This window comes from Agelaius phoeniceus, chromosome 18, assembly GCF_051311805.1.
Source record: "Agelaius phoeniceus isolate bAgePho1 chromosome 18, bAgePho1.hap1, whole genome shotgun sequence".
Lineage (NCBI taxonomy): Eukaryota > Metazoa > Chordata > Aves > Passeriformes > Icteridae > Agelaius > Agelaius phoeniceus.
Window position 1 is genome coordinate 5,653,317 of NC_135282.1, and position 25,659 is coordinate 5,678,975.

At 47.5% G+C, this 25,659-nt stretch overlaps 1 protein-coding gene across 3 annotated transcripts in view; it reads left to right on the top strand.

The window, feature by feature from the left end:
* The window catches only part of ULK1 (unc-51 like autophagy activating kinase 1), a 75,823-nt gene that overhangs the window by 44,843 nt on the left and 5,321 nt on the right, over nt 1–25,659 (top strand). Inside the window, exons 13-26 of one of the 3 annotated variants that reach the window (XM_077187581.1) lie at nt 2,859–2,947; nt 4,978–5,140; nt 6,363–6,423; nt 6,721–6,810; nt 10,735–10,860; nt 14,597–14,748; nt 15,553–15,636; nt 16,215–16,477; nt 17,034–17,218; nt 18,004–18,119; nt 18,619–18,762; nt 21,267–21,454; nt 24,052–24,230; nt 24,359–24,477. In XM_077187581.1, coding sequence (XP_077043696.1) covers nt 2,859–2,947; nt 4,978–5,140; nt 6,363–6,423; nt 6,721–6,810; nt 10,735–10,860; nt 14,597–14,748; nt 15,553–15,636; nt 16,215–16,477; nt 17,034–17,218; nt 18,004–18,119; nt 18,619–18,762; nt 21,267–21,454; nt 24,052–24,230; nt 24,359–24,477 — 1,959 coding nt within the window. Of the gene's footprint in view, nt 1–2,858; nt 2,948–4,974; nt 5,141–6,362; nt 6,424–6,720; nt 6,811–10,734; nt 10,861–14,596; nt 14,749–15,552; nt 15,637–16,214; nt 16,478–17,033; nt 17,219–18,003; nt 18,120–18,618; nt 18,763–21,266; nt 21,455–24,051; nt 24,231–24,358; nt 24,478–25,659 lie in introns of all 3 variants that reach the window. The other 2 variants (XM_054646068.2, XM_077187582.1) reach the window with 2 other exon arrangements.

The following is a 25,659-nucleotide window of genomic DNA, read 5'->3' on the forward strand; positions in this document are numbered from 1 at the left end:
ACAATTACAATCCAGCAATTTCTGGATTTGGGTGGGAGCCTACAATTCATGTTAACATTCCCCACATTCAGACTCAACTGAAAACATGATGAGCCAAGTGTTTGCACCCTTTTTAATTTTGAGCTGGGAGTGCCTGGGTGTGTGGAGGAGATGGAAGCAGGCGTCTTTCTTTCAAGCTGGCCTACATGGCTGACCCCAAAAAATGCCCCAGCAGGGTTGTGGAGGTCAGAGAGGGTTTGTCAGAGCCAAACTTCATGGTTCTGCATGCATCAAAGTCTGTTTGGACTGTCAAGACCTTCTGAGTTGGAGCTCACAGCATTACAGTGTGAATTTGGGAGTTCAAAAGGAATTTAAATAAGAAAAGTGATTAATAGAGGCTGTATCTAAAGGAGTGCTTCATGCAGCTGAGTTTGAGTTTCAGATAATGGCAAAGTCTGCCAGCTTGTCTTCCCTCCTGATTAATGAAAAGCTATCTGAAGTAAATAGTCAAAAATAGAAGTGTCTCAATTCTGGCCAGGTTTAAATCAATAATCACAGAACCAAAATAGGCTGGAGGGGACCTTGTGAGAGAACTGGAATGACTCTAACAAAAATGCTAATTCCAGGAAAAATGAATGGTGATGCAAGTCTTGCATCAGGCATGTGTGGATACAGTATTCACTTATCTTTTTTTTTAAAAGCACCCTTCCATAACAGGAAGGGCTGTGTGTACACGGGTGATTTGTTCTCTAGCAGCTGGCAGGATAAATAGGGGGAGAGACTTTTTTCCCCTCCTTTCTAGCATTAAATCTGTAGGGAAGGTCCTGGGGATTGCTCTGCAGGCTCTGTGGGAGGACTGTGCAGATCAAAAGCAGTGTGATAGAGGCAGGACAGAGCCCTTCATTTTACAGGCAAGTGCTCAGGGCTCTGTGTGTGTTCTCTGAGGGTGGGGAGGGAAGGCAGCTGTGCTGGCTGTGGACAGAATGGCTCTCCCTGCCAAGCCCCTGACCTCCCAGAGCACCCATCCTTGGGACACCTCCATCCCTGCTGCTGTACAGGAGCCAGGGCAGTGTGTCACAGCAGCACAGCCCACCAAGGGCATTAAATCTGGTGCAGAATAGATGCAGAAGCTAAAGAGTGTGTCCAGCCCCCTGCTGCCATCCCATTGTAGGTTTCTACTTGTTAATGTTGGCAAAGGCTGGAGATCACTGTGACCCTGCTTAAACTGTTAAAGTGGTCAGTTACTTACATTAAAATATATATTTTAAGTCTACACTGCTTTGGCTTCTCTTTCCTGCTGTTGGATCTTGTTACATCTCTCTCAGACCGAGGAATTCAGAGTCTCAGTGATTGCTCTCTTTGTGATAAAAGACTCTGGTCCAGTCATCCTTTAACCTTCTTTGATAGGCTGCATGGAAAGATTTCCTAAAGCCTTTTAATAAAAGGCATATTTTCCCATTCTTTTATCATTAGAACACTGTTTCAACAGTTAATTGCAGAGAGATAGACTTTTATTTTCTAGCTTGTTGAATAGAGTAAGTACTTTGTAGTATCTAATGGGATTAATGACAGAGGTAGTTTTACTTCAGACAGAAGCATTCCTCTTCTAGGTGTTATTAATCTCCCTTGTATTAGCTATGGAGTCATCAGCACAGCTACTGTAAAGGTAGAAACTTGATAGAAGGTGCTAATTCTCTGCCAGCTTAATGGAAGAGCAGCAAAGTGTTCCTCTCCTCAATTAAGCATTGTCTCTGATCTCTATCTTAAGTCATTCAAATACCAAAATGGTTCCAGTGTAAAATCTGACTTCAGGCTGCCTTGAAGTGGGGATTTTGGGTTCTTCTGTGCTGTTCGGTCTTGTGCATGTGAACTGGGGAATTTGAACCACTAAGTACTTCAAAGTCCTTTGAAGAGCCATTGTTACCTCTGACTGTCTCCCTGCTTGGCTGAGCTGAGCTCTTCTGTTATTTACTGAACCTCACTTGCATAAGTTATTTGAGTTAAATATTCTTTTCTCCTCTGATGCCTTAATCATCTTTTCTGCCTGAAGGTCAGTGCTAACCAGCTCTTTCAATGTAAGCTTTAGGCCTTGTGAGGGTTACAAAGGCCAGTGCAACAAAGAAGTGAATAAAATTGGCAGTTCCTATACTGAGCAATAAAACAAAAGAGAGGGATGCGGGGATGGCCTGTGCTGTGGAAACAATTTCTGTACAAAGATACTGAATAACCAAAACATGTTTAACTTGCAGAAGTGACCAAGTTGAGCTATAGGAAGCCATGCACTGTTTCCTGGAGGGAACCCCCTGAAAGGTTTTTTGTTGGGTTTTGGGTTTTTGCTAGGAGCACGTGGCCTGGGATGCCCGAGTGGCTGTTTGGACAGCAAACACACAGGCTTTGAGCAGGCATGTGTTTAACTTGGCACTCACCTCCCAATATTTGATGTGTGTGTGCCAAGCCCTGAGGTCTCATGAGGAAGAATGTGTCAGGGTATGGTCTAGCTCCTGGCTTCTGCCCCAGTCATGAGCAGCTCTGTTCACTTTTCTCTTTCTCTTTCCCTGCATTTGCGAAGATGCTTTGGAGGCTCTTTAGGGTAAAAACTATCTTGCTGCTTGGGTAGGTCAGTGGTTGAGTGGGCATCTGATCTTGGTCAGGAGTTCTCAGCCCTGTGAGAGTGTGCCCAGAGGAGTGGATGCATGTGAATCACATAACTGAACAGAATGCTGATTTTCTTTTGTTCTCCTTTAATTGACCACATAGGATTCATGAGACACATGATGGTGCATGAGATAAATTTGATGGGAAAAGATGAAGAAGACTTTTTATTATTGCTTGATCTTGGTTTAACCACTTATTTTGGTTTTGTCTTTTGCTGGTTTTAGCTGCTTCCGTGCCAATGCCTTCTTATCCCAGTTCTGGCTCTGGTAGTTCCTCTAGCAGCTCATCCACTTCCCACCTGGCATCACCTCCTGTAAGTACAGCTCAGAGGCTGCACTGTTTGTGTTAATGGCTTTCCTGCTTGTGTGTTTGAAATGAGGTCTCTGCTTTAGTCACCAAACACTGTAGTTCTGGCTGGCTTTGGTGCAGTGTTCTCTCCAGTTTAGAGTTTTCCTGAAGGTTGGCTTACTCTGCCCAAGACATGTTTCGGTGTGCCATTGCCTGTTGGATGAGAAGCCATTATGAAAGAAGCTGGTATGAGCAGCACTAGCTTGTCTTGGCAGAGATGGAAAGCTCCTTGGAACCCAGACCAGTTGCTAATTCAGGGTGTAGCTCTGCTTCCTTGGCTGCACATTCTGTGTGTTCAAGCAGAGTCTCTGCAGCCTGACAGTGTATCCACCTCCTTCTGACCAGCATGTCCAGGCACCACAGAGGGACATTCAGCAAAGCTGTTTGCTCAGACCAGTGGTCTCATGAAAGATGATCTGAACTGATGGCTTTTCTCTCTGGTTATCCAAAATGGTGAAAGCTTTTCTGGAGGGCAGAATATTTAAGTGACCAGTGAAGTGACATTCCTCCAGCTCGCTGAACTGAAAGGTTGTTTTTGAAGGCTCTTGGTGAAAGCTGCCTTTGACTTTGAACTCAGGAATGCTGCTGGTGTGATTGGTAAGGGAAGGGAGAAGGATGGGACTTTTTCTTCCCTGGCATGACTGGTTTTTTGCTCTGTTCTCTGAGTTTCTCTGGGCCAAAGTATCTCAATTTGGTATGGGAAAGACTGAGGGGCACCGGCAGAAGTTGATGTAGGTGCTCATGATGTGATCTGGACAGAGAGGACAGATCTGCTCTCCTCTGAATGTTTCATGACTGTGTCCCTGAGAGCTTCCTCCCTGCAGCCTGGAGTTGAGGGTGTTGGCTGAGGCCCTCCTGGCCATGAGACTCCAGGAATGAGCAGATGGTGTGAAAAGCAGACTCACTCTCCTGAGCTTTCCTGGTCTGGGAAGCTTAGGGATGGTGCAGAATCACTGCCAGACTGGGAGGGGGTTCCATGTTAGAGGTTTACTGCACCTCTCCTGCTCTGCTGTGGAGGTTTTGCTGATGGAGGTGTGCTGGCTCAGTCTGGGAAAAATGCCACGTCTGCAGGGCAGAGTTGGCAGATTGGGTGGAAAAGAGACAACTTGGACAGCTGGAAAATTCCTTCTGCCTGTATATCCTGTGTGTGCAGAGAGAGGGAATCCCCACTGCTGCAGCAGGGGTCTGCAGGGTGAACAAGGTCTTAATGAGACCCAAGTGAAAGCTGCTTCAAGTCTTTCTCAGCCTGGAAATGCATTAGGATAAAGATTGTGATCTGCTCTGTGGGCAGTTCAGCTGCCTTAAAGCTTTCTTAAACCATCCAGCCTCCTCCATCTGTCTGCAGTGGGAGGGGATTGTGGGGCTGTTCATCATTTAGCTGAAGGAAGCAGGAAAATGGGACTTTTTAGGGACTATCCTGCCTCTGACAGCTGTGAGCTGTTTATCTGCTGGAAGTTTAATCTCTTTTGGGCCTTTCTTTAGCTCCTTAGCAGCAGTACAGCAAAACAGGGTGGTCTTGGAAGTTCAGGAACACTTATCTCCATGTTACCAAGTGCTGCAAAAGCACAAATAGAGACCAGATGGTTCTGTGTTTAAGAACAAAACAGAAAAAACATAACCCTAAAGAACAACCAAAAGTATCTCTGAAAGCTCCTCTCATGTTCCCAGCCATACTAAAGTGAGTTGGTAGAAAATGTGTGATTGATCCAGAACACCTCAGCAGAGGGATGCAGTACCTTGAGTGAATTTTTCCTGTCTGTGGAGCATCAGACACACTGGAAGTATGTTTTGTGTAACAAAAGGTGCACTGTTCTGACAGGGACATGAAAGGCTGTTCCTTTTCAGCAATCTGAACAGCTGCTTCTGGCAAACCATCAGCCCTGGTTTATCAGCAAAGTGTTGTTTGTAGCCTTGTCCAGCTCAGTTTAAGGGATGGAGCAGAATGATGAAGTAGCTGTGCTGAAGGCAGTGTTTGTTTTCTCCTTGAATTAGCAGTCCCTTGGAGAGATGCAGCAGCAGCTGCAGGAGAAGGCACTGGCATCTCCCACCCAGGACTCGCCCGGGTTCCTGCACGGATCCAAGGACTCTGCAGGGAGCAGCAGCAAGAATTCCTCCTGTGACACTGATGACTTTGTCATGGTCCCTGCACAATTCTCAAGTAAGGTGGTTTCTGAAAATGCAGATGTTCTGAGGAGAGGGGGATGTGGATGTTAAGGATAAATATTGAAAAGTTGAAGGAGTGGTTAAACTTGTCTGTTTGGACTGATTAGTAGCAGTGGTTTTGTTTTCAAGCTGGCAGAGACATCTGGCTCACTGGCTAGTTTCATGGGATGTTTTGTAATTACCTTTAAAGGCAGGATTTGAGAGAAAAGATTACTTGAGGACCTCAATAAGAGATTGAACCTGGAAATCCAACTGGAAAAGAAGATAAATAGGCTCACAGGGAAAAGTCTCTCTCACAGAAGCTTTTACCTTGTTATCCTGTCTTCATTTTCACTCAGCATCGCAGTCCAAGACAGGATTTCAGCCAGCAAGCTGGATTTTACAAAAATCCCTGAGAAAAACTAAAATATGTTGTTTTTTCTTCAAGTGCTCTAAATTTCATTTTATGACCTTTACGTGTTTATACTTTGATAGGACTTGCTTGCAAATACAGATGTACATAGAACCAGGCCACAGTTCAGCCACATGCCTAAGTATGTCCATGCACAAATCCTTATTTAACCAGCAGGAGGACATTGTTCAACCTTGCCCATGTGTGTGATGCTTTGCTGAGTTGGAACTTGGTGATAAATGCTGAGATTCCTCCTTTCACAGTTGCACCATTGTATTAAAACAGGAATTTGGAGGGGTAATCTCTGGAAGATCTTTGCAATCCTTGTATTAAGGAGGAGCTTGTGTTTTCCCTGGAATCAGTGGTGGGACCAGTACACACTTGCCTGGTGCTGGTCATGTTCCCAGTGTTCAGATGTTTGTTGTGGATCCAGCTGCCAGCTCATCTGGCTGCCCTGGATTTTTGCCAGGGAGGACAGGGATGTTCCAAAGCTCTGTGAGGATCTGGTACCACTTTTACACAGCAGCCAGTGACTTGCACCAAGTGGACACGGACCTGTTGCCTCAAATGATTGTCAAGCCCCCTTCAAGAGGACTTGCTTTTAGCCTAAACTTGCCAGAACTTCAGGGTGTAAGGGTTAGCAGCATCCACCATGAACTTCAGCTTCAGCCCACGTGTGGTTTGCAAAACACTGACTTCAGGAACAGCTCAGCAGGGCTTGGAGGAGCAGGAAATTCTACACAAAATCTCAATTGCTATGAATGTATAAAGGTTTTTAAGAAAATTATCTTTAATTAATCTCTTTCTGCACTTCCGTGTTCCTCAGGTGATTTAGCTGCTGAGGCTGCAGGAGGGAAACCAATCCAGGACAGTCTGATGTACAGTGGGTAAGATCACCAAGGCACCTGAAATTGTGCAGCCACTGGAGCCTGCTGGGTGTTTGGGACTGTGGGGTTCTGGTGGATGGGAGGGAAGATCTTCCTGAGTTATCAGCCTTTTTTTCAGGGATGTCTGTCACCTGCCTGGTTCTGGCCATTTTCAGTTGTGGTGGGAGCAGGGTGACAGTGCCCAGAGCTCCCACTGAAGAGGTGCTGGGCAGACACAGCTCTGCTGCTGTGCTTTGTAGCAGGGAAACAGGGCTGGTTCCCAGGCTCTGACAGCTGAGTTCTTTCTGTTTTCCTCAGGAGCTCCCTGGTGACTTCAGCAGGCTTGGAAAGCCAGGGGAGGACACCATCTCCATCACCCCCATACAGCAGTTCTCCAAGCCCATCGGGGTAAGAAAAACTTTCGGTGGTGTCTGTGCAACACTGAATAATCCAACTCCCATTGACTTCCAGGGGGGATTTTAGTGCTGTTGGTGTGCTGGGCAAGATCCACATCTCTCCTCTTAATTAATGAGTAACAAGAAACACCCAGGAGAAACTCCCCAGCCTTGGGCACTGATCAGTCCCAACTACTGAGCCTGTCTCTCCCTCTTCTGGCTCTCAGGAGGAGCTAGGAGAGAACACAGGAGAGCTGGAATTAACTCTGTTCCCTGAGGGGCAGGGATTGTTCTCAGCAGAAGGTAAATGTTCTCTGCTGGCATGTTCCCCCAGTGCCCAGCCCTCAGAGGTGGGGAGAATTCCACCTAAAGACCCTTGTTTCTAATTCTAATTTACTGGACAAGTGTGAGGGAGTGTTGCTCATCTCCCCTTGCTGTTGAAGGAAAGATGAGGACCTGCTTAGTTGTTTGTGGTTTGTTGAAAAGCTCCTTGTGCTGTGGCTCTAGAAAGTAATACTGGACCTTACTTACTAATGGGAGATGCAGGAGTAGGAGGAGCATGTGCAAACAGGCATGGTCATGGGTTTCATTCCAACTACAGCAGTTGCTCTAAACTCAGTTTTGGCCTTTGGAAGTGTTGTAGGTGACAGCTGCCCACAGTACCAGCTGCCCAGAGGGGCCAGACACTTTTGTGTTCTGAAGGTGTTAATGGTCTTTGGAAGGTGATCCCCTTGACTCGGGGCCCTGAAGCTTTAGAGTATGGGCTTAGCTTGCAGGGAACTGCTCCTGTTTATTCCCATCTTGTTCTTGCCTGCTGGGGAAGCAGGACAGCTTTCATCTTCTGTTCTCTCAATATGGCACCTGTCGGGGGAGGATGGTTTAAGGGGATTTCACACTGGGAGATGGATGACCCTAAAATCTTTTTTAAGAAGAAAATATAGTCCCAGGCTGTGTGTTGAACACATTTGTCATGAACAGAGCCCAGAAAATGACAAAACATAGCCTCAAAGCATACAAATTTAACAGAGAATAATATAGCTCAGAGCCTGGCTGACGTGATCAGATTAATTGGCAAGCGTGTACCACAGTGTGGAGTTTAATTGCATGAGGCTTCTTATGCCATGGCCTGCTAAGCTTTTTAACAGCTTATTCCTTAACTGATTCCTTTGCATTCTGGAGATCAGTCTCTATTAAAGGATTTGGCCTTGCTTCTGGGCAGCAGTGAGGAGAAATTCAGGGAAGTTGACCACAAATGCTGCCCAATTCTCACTGTTCACCAAACTGGCCTCATCATTTTCTAGTGGATCCCAGGGTGGTCAGTCAGTGCCAGAGGCTTTGATCTAAACATGTTTCCACTCTCACTGTCTTTCCTGCTCCTTCCCAGCAGCTTCTGTGGAGCAGATGCCAAACCCTCTAGTGCTACTTCCCACTTTTGTGTCTGCCTTGAAGTAACACTGAAAAGCTCATTTCTGTGCTCTTTGGGATGGGGGTAAGGCATCAGTAATGAAAGACTGGAGCAGTCACTCTGAGTCCAGAGGACAGAGCTTGCTCCTTGCTCTGTCCCCTGGAAGTGCTCAGAGCTGGTGCCACCCAGCTGTGCCCTCACTGGCTTTCAGTGCCCTTCCCTGCAGATGGCACCAGACCTGTTGGTTCAGCACTTGGCTCCACTGGTGCAGAGGGCTCCTGGTTTTCCCTCTGCCTGCTCACTTGGAAGCAGCATTCTCCCTTCCATGTGTGGCTCCAGGCTAGCAGGCAGTGCTGGCTGCACTCCATCTGGGACAGAAAGCAAGGGCTGTGTCAGAGTGGCCAGCAGTGGGTTTTCCACAGGATGTCATGGTACACTGACAGTTCTCCTTGTTCTTAATTAAGAGATTAGGAACTGGACAGAATAAAAACATGCCAATATTTGATCCTTTTTTTTTTAATTCTTTTTTTTTAACATTTCCTTGAAGATGCTTAGTAAGTCTAATGAAAGATAATTCCTTGGATGTACCCCACAGCACTAGATTTAATACTGTTTTCAAAGAGCTTTTAATTACTGCCAAGTAGTTAAACTCCCTGTCCCAGCTTTATCTCTTGGACTTTGCAGGTTTATGGTCAATTGCATTCTTTAGGGCTTGAGGCCATTTAGCAGGTTTAGTGTGTGTCACCTCATTTGGATCATTTCCTTTACAACTTGCACCATGTGAAGGAAATAAGGATTTGATAGAACTCTTGGGGAGAGGGAGAATCCTTTCACCCAAGAATTTATTTTCTGATAAAGAATTTTGATCAGATAGAAAAGATAGCATTTGAAATGTATGTTCAAAGTGAGCACAAGGTTTCACGTGAACCTTCAGATTTCTTGCTAAAGCTTTGTTTTGTTTATGTGTGTCACAATACCATGTTTTATACTCATGGAAAGCAGACACATCAAAGCCTCACCTTTTTGCTGAGCTGCTGGAAAGCTTGAATGCCTTTTTTTTGGTGTGTGTCAGTGAAGAATCAAGGCATGCATGCTGCCTTTTGGAGACAAATAGGAAATTAAGAATCTCTTTTCTTGGTGGAAGAAATAAGTGCACACAAGGAAGAATATATGGAACTTAAAAAAGTTGAGAGTGGAATGAAAAGATCAGAATTATTTGATCATTCAGCCTTGATGAAAGATCTCTTCCAGTTATTTGGTTCTCCTGTGATGGAGAAGTGTCTTCACATGCACTGTGTGGAGATCTGCAGACACTTTACTGCAGCTCACCTTTGTTCAGTGCTGTCACCATAAACCACAGAATGCTATGACCTTCCTCAAAACAGAAATTCTGGTAATGGTGTGCTTTGAACTACCAAATAAGTCACAAACTCTTCTTTCTTCCCCTGAATACATGTGTGTTCTTGCTAAATTAAGTATATCCTTTCATGTCATGTAAAATATTTCCATTCCAAGTGCTAGACCCCAAGGAGTGATGCTTCCATCTTGCCAGGGGCAGACCCAGGTGTGTTCCTTGCTTGACAACAAGGGAGACTGCAGAAGCCTTCATTACCAATAGGATCTTCCTGTAATTGTTCAACATCCCTGCAATTGGTGTTGGCAGTTGTAAATAGCTTTGCCATGGCAATTAATCCGAGAATTCTGGGGCCTTTGGGAAAAGACTTTAGGCAGCTGCTTAGTTAAATGTGGTATTTGCATGGGTTTTGTACAGCATGGTTTGTGTGTAGCCTGGTGGATAGGCCAAGAGTAACCTGGGGGAACAGGTATCAGACATGAGCCAATTAACCTGCTTGGATGGAAGGAGCCTGAAATTTGCTGAATGGACTTGTCCCATTTTGTGTGTGTGGTATTCTATCTTGTCCTTGATGGGTATAGAGAGATACCAGCTCCTGGTATCAGATTTATTTTTCAGATTTATTTTCTCCTGAGTTGCCTTCTCCACCCTGCAGTTAACTTGCCAATATTCTGGTCTGCAGCACTGCATTCCCTTCGTGGTGTGAGGCTTCCACGGGGATGCCGTGGCTGCAGCACTGCCTGTGCCTGAGTCAGTCACAAGCAGCTCTTGTCAGCAAAGGCTGTGCTGGTGTCCTTTGTGAGCCAGGGATGTTTAGCCCCTGCTCAGCTCTGTCTGCTTGGCTGTGGATCTGAGCTGTTGGAAACTGGGCCAGCCATGGCCTGAAATAGCAGGGCTCTGGTTTTCCTGGAGGGAGTGGTGTGCTTGGGTGAGGTTTGAACATCAGGCTGTGGGTGGGAATGGTGCTGGAGGAAAGGTGCCTGTTTTCAGGAGATGTGTGGTGCCATTTCCCTTTGATATGACTTTGAACCACCTCCTGCTGCAAACCCACAGCCCCAGAGCAGCCCAGGGGACGCTCCCTGCGTGCAGTTGCTTCATGAAGATAAAATCTCCAATTAGCTGGTGGAAGAAGGCCCAGCCCTTACAGGAGGTTGTCTCTGTGTGTCTCCTTCCCACAGGCGGCCAGGGCAGTTTTCCAGCAGCAAGTACGGCCACTCCGTGCCCATCCCAGTCCCCACACAGATCCACAACTACCGGCGGATCGAGCAGAACCTGCAGTCTCCCAATCCTTACTCCTCTCCCCGGTAAGTGCTGGGGCTGGGACCAGGGGCTCTGGAAACAAACTGCTTTGCACTGTGCTTTCTGTACCTCTGTAAATTTACCTGTGGGTTGGGCTCTCCCCCTCACAGAATCACAGAATAATGAGGTTGGAAGAGACCTCTAAGATCATCACATCCAACCTATGCCCTAACACCTCAACTGTAGCACCAAGTGCCATGTCCAGTCTTTTTTTAGTGGTGATTCTACCACCTCCCTGGGAAGAGCATTCCAGTACTTTATTATTCTTTAGCTGAAAAATTTCTTCCTAATATCCAACCTGTACCTTCCCTGATGTAGCTTGAGACTGTGTCCTCTGGTTTTGTCAGAGACCGACCCCAGCTGTTTGCAGCCTCCCTTCAGGAAGGTGTAGAGTCACCTCTAAGCCACCTCTTCTCCAGGCTAAACAGCCCCAGCTCCTTCAAATGTTCCTCGCTGTAGGGGTGTGTTTTGGGGTGGTTTTGGGATGTTTTTGGGGTGTTTTTGTTGTGGTGTTGAGATTTATTTGTTAGCACTGTCAATTTTGCCTGTGTGCTTTTATGTGAGAAAGCTCCTGTCAGCTCAGAGTGAAGGCTGAGCCCCCTTGAGTCTGACAGCTTTTCCCATGCCAGCTATGGATTGGGCATCCAAATGTCCAGGCAGAGAGAACCATCCATCTGGCAGATGCCTTTATAAAAGGAAAATTTGAGATAAACAACTGAAATGGATGGGGCTACAGAACCTACCTGACTTTACCTTAATTGGTTCCTGTAGCCAGTCATGCCATAGATGATGTGTTGTGCACGAGTTGCATTTTAATGTGGTTATGCAGCCAGGACTGAGTAAATCATGAGCAATTTAAGCCTGTGAGGCAGAGCATGTTTTCTTAAGGCTGTCAGGAAGACCCTGATGCCAAGTCTGCAGCAGACAGCTGACCTGAGTGCAGAGGTAATGCCTGGTACATCCAAGACATGCAGGGCTTCTTTCTCTTCTCACATGTGATTGTTGGCTGGCAGCAGCAGCCCAGGTCATGGACTGGTGGGAAAGAGAGCAACACAGGATCTTAAGGAGCTTGTGCAACAGGGGCACTCAAATAGAAGTGTCTAGGAGGTGTCATGTCCTCTCTAGGATGAGTTGTGTTGGTGTCTGGATTAGTTAAAGTTTAGATTTCGAAAGTAGGGTAATACCTACATCAGCCTAAGTTTGGGCTTCAGCCAGCCTAATTCAGGATGAGGCTTATTTGAAGTGGACCCAGAAGCAGAGACACAATATGCTGATACTGATCAAGGATAGGGGTTAGCAGAAGGCTTGGTCTGTGCCACTGTAACTTTAATACTGCTTTATGTTAAGTTTTTTAAGTGTGTGGCAGGTTTTGTGGTACTGTTTCCTACATGCCTTATGTTTTTGACAGCAAAACTTGTGGATGCTGTTGGTTTTGGACCTTACAAGAGTCCTGGTTATCCCTGTGAGGTATAAAGAGAGAGCTCTGTGCTGTGCCAACCCAGAGCTGCTGAGCTGAGCCTCACAGCCCACAGCTGCAGCCAGGGAGCAAACTGCCATGTTTTGCTCCTTTTAGTCAGCTCTGTGTAATGCTGAGGGTGGCATGTCCCTGCACAGGAACTCGAGGAATGGGCCCCATCAGGGTGACTCACAGGCTGCTTTTAGCATCTTCTCAGCATCTCTGGCGTCATGTTTTTCTGCCCCAGGAAGCCATACTTATCTCTGGCCATCACTTCCTCTAATCAGCAGGTTCAGGAGACACCCTTCAGGAATGGCAGGAGAAAACTCCACCAGGCATTTTGTGATTCCACTTTTCCATCAGGTGGATCAAACAGGCCATTGGTGCCGAGTGCTGAGTCGTGTTTGCTGAGTCATTTGATTGCAAGCCTTGACGTGCACTCTGGTGGCTGAGAAATGTCCCCCTGTCACCTGGCTGGCTGCTGTGTGCCCGTGTGACTGCTGTGGTTGTGCACAGATGGGTGGCTTGCTGAGGTGCTAGTTAGGTGTGTGTGCCTCTGGCCACATCACCTGTCCTGCTCCTCTGCTGGCTTACCTGGGTCTCACAGGGTGGCATTTGACATTCCACATCTTCCAGCTGCAGCAGTCATCTGGTGGTTTTCTTCTGCAAGCTCCTGATAGATGAAATTCAGCTTTCTGCATGGCTCATGGTCTGGAGAATTAAAAACATGGCAGGGTAATGCTTTCTGCCACTGAATATCTAGGTGTCTTCTCACCTTTCTCTTTGGAAATTCATTTTGCTTCAGGGCCAGGCGCTTGATGAACATTAGCCTCTGAATCTGGAGCAACCTGAAGAGAAGTGATTTTTAGGTTAAAATTTTCAAGTATTTCCTTTTTTCCAAGCATATGATTATAGCATGGATTTACTTGGGTGCAGAATGGGGTAACACATTGAATAGGGGCAGGGGGGTTGGCAGATCAACTACTCAGCTATCTCAACTACTTAAACAGATTTATTTTGTAAGTGTATTTATTTTCTGAAATGTGGCATAAAGTGAAATATACACCCAGAAGTGTTATTGAGTAGATTAACTTGACAGTTCATCAGGATGATTCTGCCAGTCCTGGCACTGCTGAAACCCACATCCTTTGTTCCTTCTGTTCAGATACATGAGGGCAGTTAAATGCAGCATCCCTGGCAGAGGAGGCAGGGTACCTTAGTGACAGCATCTTTCAGTGGCTCAAGCAAGGAGGGGTTTTTTTCAGCAGTCATTGATTCCTGTCCAGAAAACCACCTACTGGTTGAGACTAATGTTCTTGTAACAAAAGAAAACATGTTTCAAAATTGAGAATAGAATTAAGGGCTTGATGAAAAGACTGTGTTCTCATATAGAGGAGTGTAGTGGGAATCTTGGTGAAGGAGCCTGCAGAGGCAGAATGGCATTGCAATTTAGGTTGTGTGTTCTTAATAATGGTGGAAAGATTAACATATTGAGAAATAATTAATTGATATGCAGTAATCCTGTCTCTCTCCAGACTGATTGTTGTGGATGTACTCACTTTCCCACTAGTTTCCTCTTCTGTTTCATTTTAGCACTGGCTAATACTCAAGGTTCCTGCATGTGTGGGCTTTACAAATTAATTTTAACTCCCTAAGTTGAGCCTTTACAAGGAGTTGAAGGTGTTTAGACAGGCAATTCTGACTGTCCAGCCCAAAATCCCAAATTCCTTGGGTAGCTGTGAAGTGTTTCAGATCTGACAGCCACACACTGTTGTGTTTTGCTCTGTAGCTCCTGCCTGGAGTCCAAACTCTGCTGCAGAGCAGTGCCTTGGCACACTTTACCTCACATTGAGCACAGAGCTTTCTGCCTAAAGGCTGCTCTGACTGAAGGGCAAGTGGCTCAGCACAGGAGGCACTGGAATAAAGCCCTCTCAGGGCATTCTGGAGACACTGCCTACAACCAACATCTTGGACATGGCAAGATAGGAAACTGGCTTGTTCAGGATTGATGTAGATACCTGCAAGCATCTGAAATATCTCTGAAAAATGACTGTCCTGTTTACAGCTAAGCTAACCTGGATTGTTCTTTTCATTTATTTGAATTGAAACTCTTTTGAACGAGGATTATCACCTTAGTCTGTTTTGGTGTAGTCCTAGAACAGTGGGATTTTGATCCAGTATAAACAGTCATGAAGCTCTGCTTCTGTGGGAGTGACTGTGTGTGTTGTGTGATGCTGTTCTCCTTCCTCTGGAGTGACTCCTGTGCTGCTCTTGTTTCCCCTAAGGTCTGGCACGGTCCGGAGGTCCAGCAGTACAAGTCCTCTTGGTTTTCCCAAAACTGGTGCTTCCCCTCCTTATCCTGGAGAGCATGGATCCATGCCCAGCACTAAGAAGCTCTCCTTTGGTGGTGCCAAGCCGTTTATGCCATCACCACAAGGTAAGATGGCAGCTGGCACGTTGCTGTCCTAATAAAATCATTTGCCTCTTTCCTGTAAAGAGGGGGGTTTTCACCATCTGTAGCTGCCAGGTAGTGGAGAGTTCAGATTGTTGTGTTCCCCTGTGGTTCTTCTCCACACACAAGTGTTCTGACCTCAGTAAAATGGAGAGAAAAAGACCTGTTAGCCCCAGGAGAGGCAAGCTTTGCTTTGGTGCCTGCATCAAACATTTTGCTGCCCTCAGAAGAGGGCATCTGTAAGTGCAAAGTATGTTTTTCCTGGCTTGGGTTGGGTTGAGAACAAATAAAAGCCAATTATTGTCAAAGCAAACTTCTGACCAGCATGGAAAGGGCTTGAACTTCCAGACTGAAAAGTTTTGGCTGAATATCTGTTAGCCTGATCTAGATGCTAACAGGCAATTCCAGTGGAAAGGGACAAGAGAAACCCCAATGTGCAATGGATGCAATTTTCTGTTTTCTGTAAAAGAACAGGTTGATATAATGAGCTGTTCTATATCTGGTGTCTTTGATCCTGTATTTATTAGTCTTTGCTTATGGGGAAATACAGAATATTCATATTCTATTCCTCTGAACTGCAAAGTCAGACTAAAACTTGCTAAACTAATACCAGGCAGAGTTTTTTTACCTCCTTTTACAGGAGTTGATGATCTTTTCACCACACAGCTAGGGTTCAGAAGATGGAAGAGATAACTGGCATCTTTCTATAAACAGGTGGTGCATAGTGCTGTTCTTGCCTATAAAAACTTAATACTGAATTAACTTCTTTTTCATTTAATTCACCCACAGTTGGAACAATCCCAGAGCAGCCCAGCCAGACTGTTATCCCATCTTCCCTTGGAGCAGAAGTGAGAAGCCGAGTTCCTGCTGCTGGTGCGTTGGTCCTTGCCTTCCTTCATTATTCCCATGGATAAAGCCAGAACTGTATCTCAGGGCATTCTAGGTTGTACTTGGTGCTTCAGCAGCTTCTCTGGATGTTTGGCCAGCCTGGTCTCTGTGTGCTGGTGGGAGTTGGGGTTGTTCTATTCACATCCTCTCAGCCAGCATCTTCCAGTGCTGACAGGCCCAGTGTTGCAAAAACTCAAATTTGGGACTTGGAAGCCAATGGATTGAGTGGAGGAAAAACATCTCAAAACCTCTAACACCTCCTCTGCCAAGAGGCCTGCTTGGTGTGTAGTTTCCTTGCTGCTGAGCTCTGACAGTCAGGGTTTGTGTCTCTGAATGGGTGGCAATGAAAGAAAGAAGCTGCACTTTCATTTCCCTGTTGTTCATATCTCATCCTCCCACAGACTCAAAAATGACCAGGCCTGGCAGTGCTGTGGCTCTGCTCAGTACCATGCTTAGCCATAGAAGGTTTTGATCTGCAGCTGTTTGAGCTGTAGATCCTGGGACCAGGCTGTGTCTGTGTTAGGAGCAGGCAGTGATGTGCTTTGTCACTCTGTGCCCTCCAGGTTCCTTGGCACCTGAACAGTCTCCTCGAGGGATGGGCTCCCGGCTCCACAGCGCTCCCAACCTGTCAGATTTGCATTCCTGCAGGCAGAAGATAACCAAGCAGCACTCTGACCCTCTTGTTGCTCACTTTGGTCACACCCCAGTCAGCCAGCCTCTGCAGATCCATGGCTTGCAGCACTGCCGGCAGCTCCGATCCTCACCCAAGCTCTCCGAGTTCATGCAGAGGAGCCCTTTGCCAACAATCATGGGCTCCCCTACAAAGGTGTGCCCAGGAGTCTGCTTCTGAGCCTCTCACAGCTTGATCTTCTGGGTGATCTGGGGATGAGCTGCTGCAGGAGCAGATAACTCTGACCTGGATTTATCAGCACTTGTGAGGGCTGTGCCGTGATCGGTGTGAAATGGGGTGGTGTCCTACTTCCCTTGGGCAGCAGCACTCAGCAGCTCAGCAGAGCCTGGGCTTGGGAGCAGGCAGGGGAAGGAGCTGCCCCAATGGCCAGAGTGACTGGCTGGTGGGGACACGGTGACCCAGCTGTGACACAAGTGTGTGTCCAGCAGGAATCCCCAGCAGTGACAGCCCTGTCCTCCTGGGGAGCAGGCACTGTGGCAGCATTTCCTCTGCTTGCAAAATTCTCAGCAGTTTGTTGTCCTTTCGTTTTAGCCTTTCTGGGATTAGAGACAAGTAATTGTTCAGGGTGGGATATCTATCCTTATTTCAGGCAGGTTGTTAAACAGTTTAATTTTGATAAACAAATGGGGACCAAGAGGAACCTTCCTCCTTCATTTTACATACAGATCTCTGTTCTTTTTATTCTTCTTAGGCTGTGTCCCCATTTGAGTTTCCCAAAACCCCAAGTTCCCAGAATCTCCTCACCCTGTTGGCCCATCAGGGGGTCATGATGACTCCGACACGGAACAAGACCTTGCCAGATCTGAAGGAGATGGGTCATTTCCACTGCCAGCAAACTGGGCTGGGATTGAGGCCTGTGGAGGAGATCAAGGGCAGGTGAGCTGCAGTCTGCTTCATACAGTGGTGCTTCACTCCTCAGTACACGACAATGGGGAAAATTTCAAACCCCAGCTGATGCTGCAGTTGTAGTGAGGCATCTGTAAACATTGTGTAGTTACCTGCTAGCCCCTTTGGACTGCAAACAGCTATGGTGCAGATTTTAAGTCTTCCTCTAAAGGGACAGGCCATGGCCTGTTTTTTTTTTTAAATTAAAGATTGTCTGCAGCTTCACACCATGTTTAGTGTGCAGAGTTTCAGCAAGTGAGGATGCAGGACTTTGTTACCACACAAGCAATTGCTCTCTGTGGGGCCTGTCATGGAGGAGCAGCTGTTCTGGATGTTCCTCCTCCATCAAACAGTGGCACAGATCTTCAGATCTGTTGGAAAGCCCTGTGCTGGCTGTCATGAGCACTGCAGGATAGAAGGTCACTCAGGTGCTGCTGTGAAGTTTTTCTTACATCCCTCTCTGCACACTGCAGCTTTCCCCAGTGTTCTGGAGGAGTCCTCTGATAGTAATTTTCATTCTTTTCAACAAAAACAAATTGTGTTGTATTAACATAGTAAGGACTTGCATTACTCCGCTTAGTCATGATAGTTTTGTGCTTTCTACAAGTAGCAAGAGGTGCTTCAGAGGCTCTGTTGAAAGAGTGCTTTTTTCAGCTCCAGACTGTTTACTGTGTACTGGTAAGTGGCTGTGGAGCAGGAATAGCACAAAGAAGTGAAGTTAGCTGCCACCTTGCACCTGTTGACTTCCAGCATCACGTTGTATGTACTCTTTTTAGATCTCTGAGCACGGGCAGGCTCACTGACCTGCTCCTCAAGGCAGCCTTTGGGGCACAGATCTCAGAAGCTGGCAGCAGCGACAGCCTGAACAATGAGAAGCCAATGGAAATTGCAGGTAGGTGGGGAGGCCAGGCAGACCTGGCAGGATGTCCTGGGGCTGGGGTTTGCCTGCACCCCTCCTGCTTTGGGAGGCTGCTCTGCCGGTGGCTCTTGGCTCAGGAAGCGCCGTGTGCGAGGGCTGCAGTGGTGTTTGCTTTGCCCTGCTCTGTGGGCTGTGTGTGCCGTGTAACTGCTGGGTACTGGTGTGATTTTTGTAGGCAGGGCTTCCTCTTCTGGCCCCTCGTGAGTGTGATAACCTGTGGCAGTGGTGGCTTGGTGCCCGGCGGCTCGGGTGTGAATGGCTCTGCAGGGGCGGGCGTTCTGGGCGTGCAGGCAGGCAGCGAGGAGGGAGAGCAGCTGCAGCAGTGGCTGGCACTGCCCAGGCTCTGTCCTGGGGCCCGTGCTGGTACCGCTGTGTGCCAGGAGAGTCTGCAGGAACACGCCCGCTGGGCGGGGCACCGTGCTCTGAGTGACATCCTGTAATGCCGGTCTGCACCTTTCAACTGTCTCCCCAGCTCCCTCAGGTGCTTACGGAGGGACCCTGCACTCTGGTGCCCGGGCTGGGGGCTCTGCCAGCCCATCCCCAGTGATTTTTACTGTCGGATCCCCTCCCAGTGGAACAACCCCCCCACAGACCACGAGGACCAGGATGTTTTCAGGTAAAGGGCCGATACCTACCTGCCTGTTCCAGTGGGAATGCCCGGGGGCAGAGAGATGTGCTGTGCTCCCTGCTGCAGGGCACTGGTGATGGCAGAAGGCTGCTCAGAGCCATCTGTAAGAGTTCAGCTGGTCCCAGCACCTTTGAGGTTCTAGTGCTGGCTCCTGCCAACCCCAGTTGTTGCTGCTGTTTGCACTGGCATTAGTGCCAGAGAGTGGTTTTCCAGTACTGTAAGAGACAGGCAGACTTTTACTTTATTGCTCTCTGCTTCAGGAATAGTGCTGCAGCTGTTCACAGAACCACTGTTGCTGAGAGGTCAACAAATGTAAAGATTGTGTTGTGTTCTGATTGTTCTCCCTGTGGGTTTTGGATGAGCTATAAAAGATGAGTGTGACTACCTGTGCCCAACAATTTCAGTGCACAAGGACTGTTGGGAAGGGGCCAGGAGGGCTCTCTGTGCAAAACTATTTGAGGTGTTACTTTTGCTCTGAGCTGCTTATGTAGGAGATGGAGAGATGCTCTCCTGCTTGGCAGATACTCCTTGGAAGGCACCAGTGCTCTGGCCTCATCAGCCAGCAGCTGAGGCTGTGGGGATTGGCCCTTTTGGGATAGAGTGTCTGGGAGCTGGAGTCTCTGTTCAGTTTAAGAAAATGTTTGGATACATTTTGATTTGCATATTTGGCTTGTTTGGTTTTTTGTCTTGGCTGTTCCTCATCTGAATGTACTTGACTCTGTTGTCCTCAATTACTGCAGGGAAGGTTTGGATGTGACCATGAATAGACTGCTTGACTGGGATGGGGTACATGTGGGCCTGGTTCCTGTGTATAGCTTGCATTTCCATCCTAACTAAAACCACTCTTGCCTTTGATTGCCTGGCAGATCGGAACCACAATTCTTTCTTTGTCTCATTTATTTGGAGAGTGAGCTTTAAGACTCCTAAAAACTGTGTGAGGGGCCTGTAGCACAGAGGGGTTACTGTCCTGGCTACAGCCTCCAGCTTCTATTGCAATGTGTTGGATAGAGGATTCAGACCTCCTGTGTTGCTTTTCAGGGATAATAGCAATCTGGAAGCAGATCCAAGCACCAGATTTTAGCAGGTTGATCCTCAGGTGCTCAAGGGTCTGCCCCACAGTCAGGATGTCACGTGGGAGGCCTGGAATAGGAGGCTGTTGAAAGTGAACCTGCAGCACACACACAGTGTTAGGTCAGGGTGACCAAAGCAATGCTGCAGGACAAGCTTTGTTTATTAGGCCTGTGCAGGAACTCCTCATGTTATAGTTAATACACAAAGTTAATGGTGGAAAGGGGAGACTTGAAAGCTGAAACTTTTCACCCCAAGTGCTTGCACAAGCCATGAGTAAGGACAGTACTAAAGCAGAGCCTTTCTGTGAATCATCCCAACAATTTCTGCAAACAGCCTCTTGGAATTACAGGGCACCCAGAATGGGATGTTGTAGGTCCTCTCCTCTCCTGTCTCTGAGAGAACTGGAAATACTCTGCCTGTCTTTGATGATCCTCTTGGCTTTGAAGCATTGCTGCAAACATGGAAAGAGCTTTTGGGAGGAAAAGAGGCTGTGCCTGTCTGCAGATCAGTTGTGCATTATTATATTGCTGAACCCTTAGAAGGCAGGGTAGGGCAGTAAATTAAACCTGTGGTTAGAAGAGAAACATCTTCCTCCAAAGGACCAGTGAGAGTGGAGAATACCACCTGGGTAGAGTTAGCAGGATGTTGGAGCTGGTATTGGCATCCCCCATCAGACAGAATGTTTCCCTCTGTGGCAGTGTGCCAGGGGTGGGAAAGCCTCTGGAAGTGGTGAATGCATTGTGAGACAAAATCTCCTTTGTGCTCCTAGGGTGGATTCAGTGGTCCAGAAGGGGAAAAGCTGATGCTGAGGGAATTGTTTGATGGACACCATACCTACAGGGTCTCCAGAACCCTGGGGTTAGGGTCTTGACTCAGCTGGTCACTCATTCTCTGCCCAGCCTCTTATTTATAAAGAAGGGAAAGCAAAAGTGCAGGGCATTTAATGGAAAACTCTCCTGGCTTGCATACAGGATGTTCTAGAGCCATCACTTATCAGAGTGCTCATTCAGTGACAGTAACAGCAAAAAGGCAGGGAGCCAGGGTTCCAACTGTGCTGCTCCATGGTGGGGAAGTTGGCTATGACAGTGTATGATAAAGATCAGCCCAAGATATTGTGGTAGGATTCAAAAAGGGTTTAGCCAAAAAAAGGGTAAAGAATTTCTTCTAAATTGTCTCTGTACATGATCATCATTCTTAAATCTGCCTGAGCTTGTCAGCTGGTCTGAGTCACTGAGGAGCTTATGCTGGGGAGTGGTTGTTCTGCATCCAGAGTCCTTGCATCTTCCTCTCAAGTACCTCTTGCTGGCTCCTGTCAGATCCAGGATCCTGAATCCTACAGAATTCTCTCTTCTGCATGAGGAATGTTACCTGACCTGCTCTTAATACCTCCAGTTAATTCCTTTGTCTGTTTTTCTTCACAGTGGGGTCTTCCAGCTCTCTCAGTTCTGGAGGCTCCTTCAGTGGGAGGCACTTGGCAGTGGGAGCTGCTGGGGAGGCCCTGGAGGGCCCCTCGAGTCTCCGGTACACTTTTGCTGATCCCATCACTGCCAACCTGGAAGGTGCTGTTACATTTGAGGCACCAGAGCTGCCTGAAGAGACCCTCATGGAGGTGGGTATGGTATATCCTGGGGGAAAAGGACAGGGGAATAAAAGTAAAACTTTTATTAAATCCATGCTTTGCTTCCAAAGGTGGAGCAAACAATACAGCAAATTCCAAGAGAGCAAGGCCAGTGAAGTGTTCAGAAAGCCCAGGGTATATTTAGCACCAAGCCCTTTATTCCATGTAACAGCCCATGACTGGGGTTAAAATTCCCCATCCCCAAAGCTGAAATTGCAGCTTGGAAGATCAGTTATCCAATGCATTCTGTATTAAGGGCCTCTGAAGCCAACCTGCCTGCTCTGGGGCTCTCCTTTTTTCAAAGGCTCAGCATTAGTACTGGCTGACTGAGAACATGAGTAGCTCAGTGTGTCAGGTGCCTGCCTGGTGCACCTGGGGAGTCAGCAGTGATATGGTCTCTGCTGAAAGGATCTGCAAACAAAGTAAACCTGACACTTCTGTTCCTGCAGGGGGGTGGGGGGGACGCTGTGTTCTGCACCAGAAGAGCTGAACCAGATTGTGGAGCTGAAAGGCTGCCAGGCTCCCCTTCCCTGCAGGCTGAGGCAGAGCAAATGCTGTTATAGCTGAGATATATTTGAAATGTAGGTCAGGCTGCCCATTTGCAGTGGAGGTTGGGAGGCAGATTCAGTCACGCTTTTGGCTCTGCTTGTGATACCTCCTTGGGCTGTCTGGGACTGGAGAAGGCTCTTTGTGTCTGACACTTGCTGGTGTTGCTGAAAACCCCAAGATACCAAGAGAGATATGCACACATTGTTTTAAGGATGTGGGTTTGCTCTTCTACTTGAGATTTTGTTGAGCTCATTTTTTCTGTCAGTTCTGCATTGGATTGCATTTGTTGGCTTCATTACCTGTGAAGCCACAGGGCAAAGGCTTCCAGCAATGATGTGATCACAATAGCAGTCAGTTTAACTGAGCATCCTACCTGGCTGAGGTGACAGAACTTTGGGTCCTTGCCAGCTGCCACCACTTCAGATGCTGGTCTGAAGAGAAGTGTCCTAAGGAAGAATCAGTTGATCTTGGAATAGCACTCAGCTTCTCTGGCTGTAATGACTCATTTGGCTTCAGTTGTTGTTTCTGCTGAGCACAGTAATCTGTTTGCATGTCACAAAACCTTTACAGCAGATTTCAAGACCCTTTTGTGCTCTGTGGAGTTGGCCAGAATGCAAACCTGGCAGGTTTTCTGCTTTCTGCTCATCTTTCAGGGCACAGAAGTCTCACTGTTTAGGTGCCCTTGTTTATCTTGAGCAACACTGTTGCATTTGGATGGGTGGTTCTTCTGTCTTGTGTGAAAGTTTCTTTAGGTGTAGACAAGGCATACTGGAGGCTGGGGTTTAGTTTCTTCTACAGTGCTCTGAAAGCACAATACAGAGATGGCTAAAGAAAACTTGTGATTGCAAATGAGGCCATAAATGCCAGCACAGTTAACAGAAGCTGAGTGTAGGCAGAGGAAGGACTGCCTGTGGTTTAGAGATAGGAGTCTGAGACCTGCAAGATCTCAGCAGTTTCCTGCTCTGCCACAAACTTCTTGTATGACTTGGTAATTACTTAATCTCCAAGTTCCTCCTCTGCTTTTAAAGAAAATTGAGGAAGATGGAGATAACACTTCCTCACCATACTGGACTGTCCAGGTAGCAAGGTGGTGGGAGGGAGAGATTCATGTTCCACATAGTCAAAACTGCCTGAGCAGCCCAGTGCCTGAGCCAGTGAAGGAAAGAAAGCAGCTCTCAGATCTTGAGCATGGGGGTTTCCTGGTAAATTCATGTAGGAAACATCCTTACCCCCTTTGAGAGAACTGAGCCAGTGACTCTTTGAAGACCAGGTTACCCACTTCTCAACAGAGAGTAAACAATGAAGTTGGCATCTGACCCAGGCAGCAATTCACTTTGCAGACCCACAGGCATTCAGTTTTTCCACAAATACTAACTTCCCAGAACTGGTTGCAGTGACTTAAGCAATGCAGCTTCCCAGAAATGGGATAATCCCCTTTGATCTGTAATAGCAGAGGAAAAACTGCTCTGAAATGACCACAGCACTTGGTGTGAGCACTTCCCTCACCAGCTGGGCAGGAGTTGCAGATAGAAGGTTGTCCTTTCTGTCTCCTCAAAGGACCTCACCCAAGGCTCACTGCACTGGGCTGCAAGGGGATGAAGGCTGGGATGTAGGGTGGGAGACACTTCACTGGCAGTTTTTTGTGGTGTAGGAGGTTTTCACTCTCATGAAATCCACATTGGCATTGCTGTAGTGGGAACAGGAGCTGGGCTTTTGGTGCAGATGGTCTCTCCCCCTTCCTGGCTGACTTCTGAAAGAATCCCACAGAGCTGGGATGCTCCTTGGGAAGGGAGATTGTAATTTTAGAGTAAGCCTCACCAGCTTCTCCAGGGAGCTGTGTAGAAGTTTCTAGCCTGGGACTGTTGTTTGCTGCTGTTACTGTGCAAGAGGAACCGGTGCAGGCTCCAGGCTGAGCGTGGCCCAAAGCAGAGGTGCAAGGGGGTCTGGGGGTGAGCTGTTGTTCCTGTAGCTGGGGTGGGTGGCTGGCCCAGCTCAGGGGAGCAGCTTTGCCTGTAACCCCCCTGGCATCCCTCCAACAGCAGGAGCACACGGACATCCTGCGCAGCCTGCGCTTCACGCTGGCCTTCGTGCACTACGTGATGGAGATCGCTGCTCTCAAGGGCAGCTCCAGTGACATGGGCAGCTCGGTGACATCTGAGTACCAGCTCCAGGAGAGCGTGGTGGCCGACCAGATCAGCCTCCTGAGCCGGGAGTGGAGGTAAGGACTGGCAGAGCTGCTCCTCTCCCAGGGCTTGTCACTGCCTCCCACCCCACACATCCTCCTGTACCCACAGTCCTTGGGGACACGGAGCTGCTGTCACACTGCTCTGTCTGCTTTCTTTGCAGCTATGCAGAGCAGCTTGTACTGTACCTGAAAGTGGCAGAACTTCTGTCCTCGGGGCTGCAGATGGCCATAGAGCAGATCAAAGCTGGCAAGCTGTGCCTCTCCTCCACTGTCAAGCAAGGTAAGGGGCTGCTGCACTCATGGGGCAAAGGGCTCACCTGGAATGGAGCTATTAAAAGTGTCACAGAGGGTATGGAGGGGGTGGAGTGAGTGTGAACCCCACCAGGGTGGTGGGAGCTCATTTGTGATCGTCCCCTTGTGCAGCTGGATCTTTATTCACATGAGTACATTCCTCTTTTCACACTGACCTTATGGCTCAGAGCTATTGTCATGCTCCTGTGAGACTCTTCAGCACTAATTGTAAGGGGGGATGGATCTTACCTGATTCTTTGTATATCTCTGTCTTAGGTGCTAATGTGTACTTGATGTAAGCCCAGCTTAATTACACAGTACATGTCCTAGGAAGTGCTTACTCAGCAAATACAGACTTGTCCTGGCAGTGATGATTTTTCAAGTGAAACAAAAACACAGGAAGTGAAGTACTGGTAATGCCAGTGGTTTTTGCTGGTGTTACAGCTTTACATTTGCATCTGACTGGCTGTGGTGAGAGCTGGCTGTGAGTCAATGATTAGAAAAAAATAATTTTTGAACTCTCATTGTAACATTACTGAGGGAGCTTTTGGAAGTACTTGAAATACTTGACCCACCAGCCACCTACCCCAAGAGCTTTGTCTTTGCAAAGTGCTGCCTTGGGATGGGGTGTAAAAAAATGGAAGTTAAATATGAATTGCACACATCTGTTGTAGCAGGCAGTGTGGAGCAAAATACACCAGATTTAGCTACACATCTTCCACAAGTTCAGGCTAACAGGAAAGTTGTCATAACCCAAATAAATCACTTCTTTTCAGAACAGATTGCAGCTTCTAGATTTGTAGTGTTGTTTCTCCTTCAGTGTGTGGGAATTGGGCAAGGCTGGCTTGTCTTTGTTTCATGCAGCATGGGGATTTTCAAATGTGTGTGTAGGAGTTAGTACTCATCAGATGTTGGTGGGAGTTTGTGTTCAGTACTCTGTGTAGATCATGCCATGTAGCTAGGGAGACTCAGCCTGTGGCATCCCTTGCAGTTGTGGATTGTTATTTAATCCCTCAGAGTCATATCTGATTCCTGATTCCCTGTTCTCTAACCTGTGCTTCAGGAGAGGAGGTGGCCTTTCACAGCCACCTGTGTCCTTCCTTAGTGGGACAGGAGAGATTCCCTTGCTTAGTCAGTGCTGCTGATCCACACTCCAGGAGCAACCACGTGT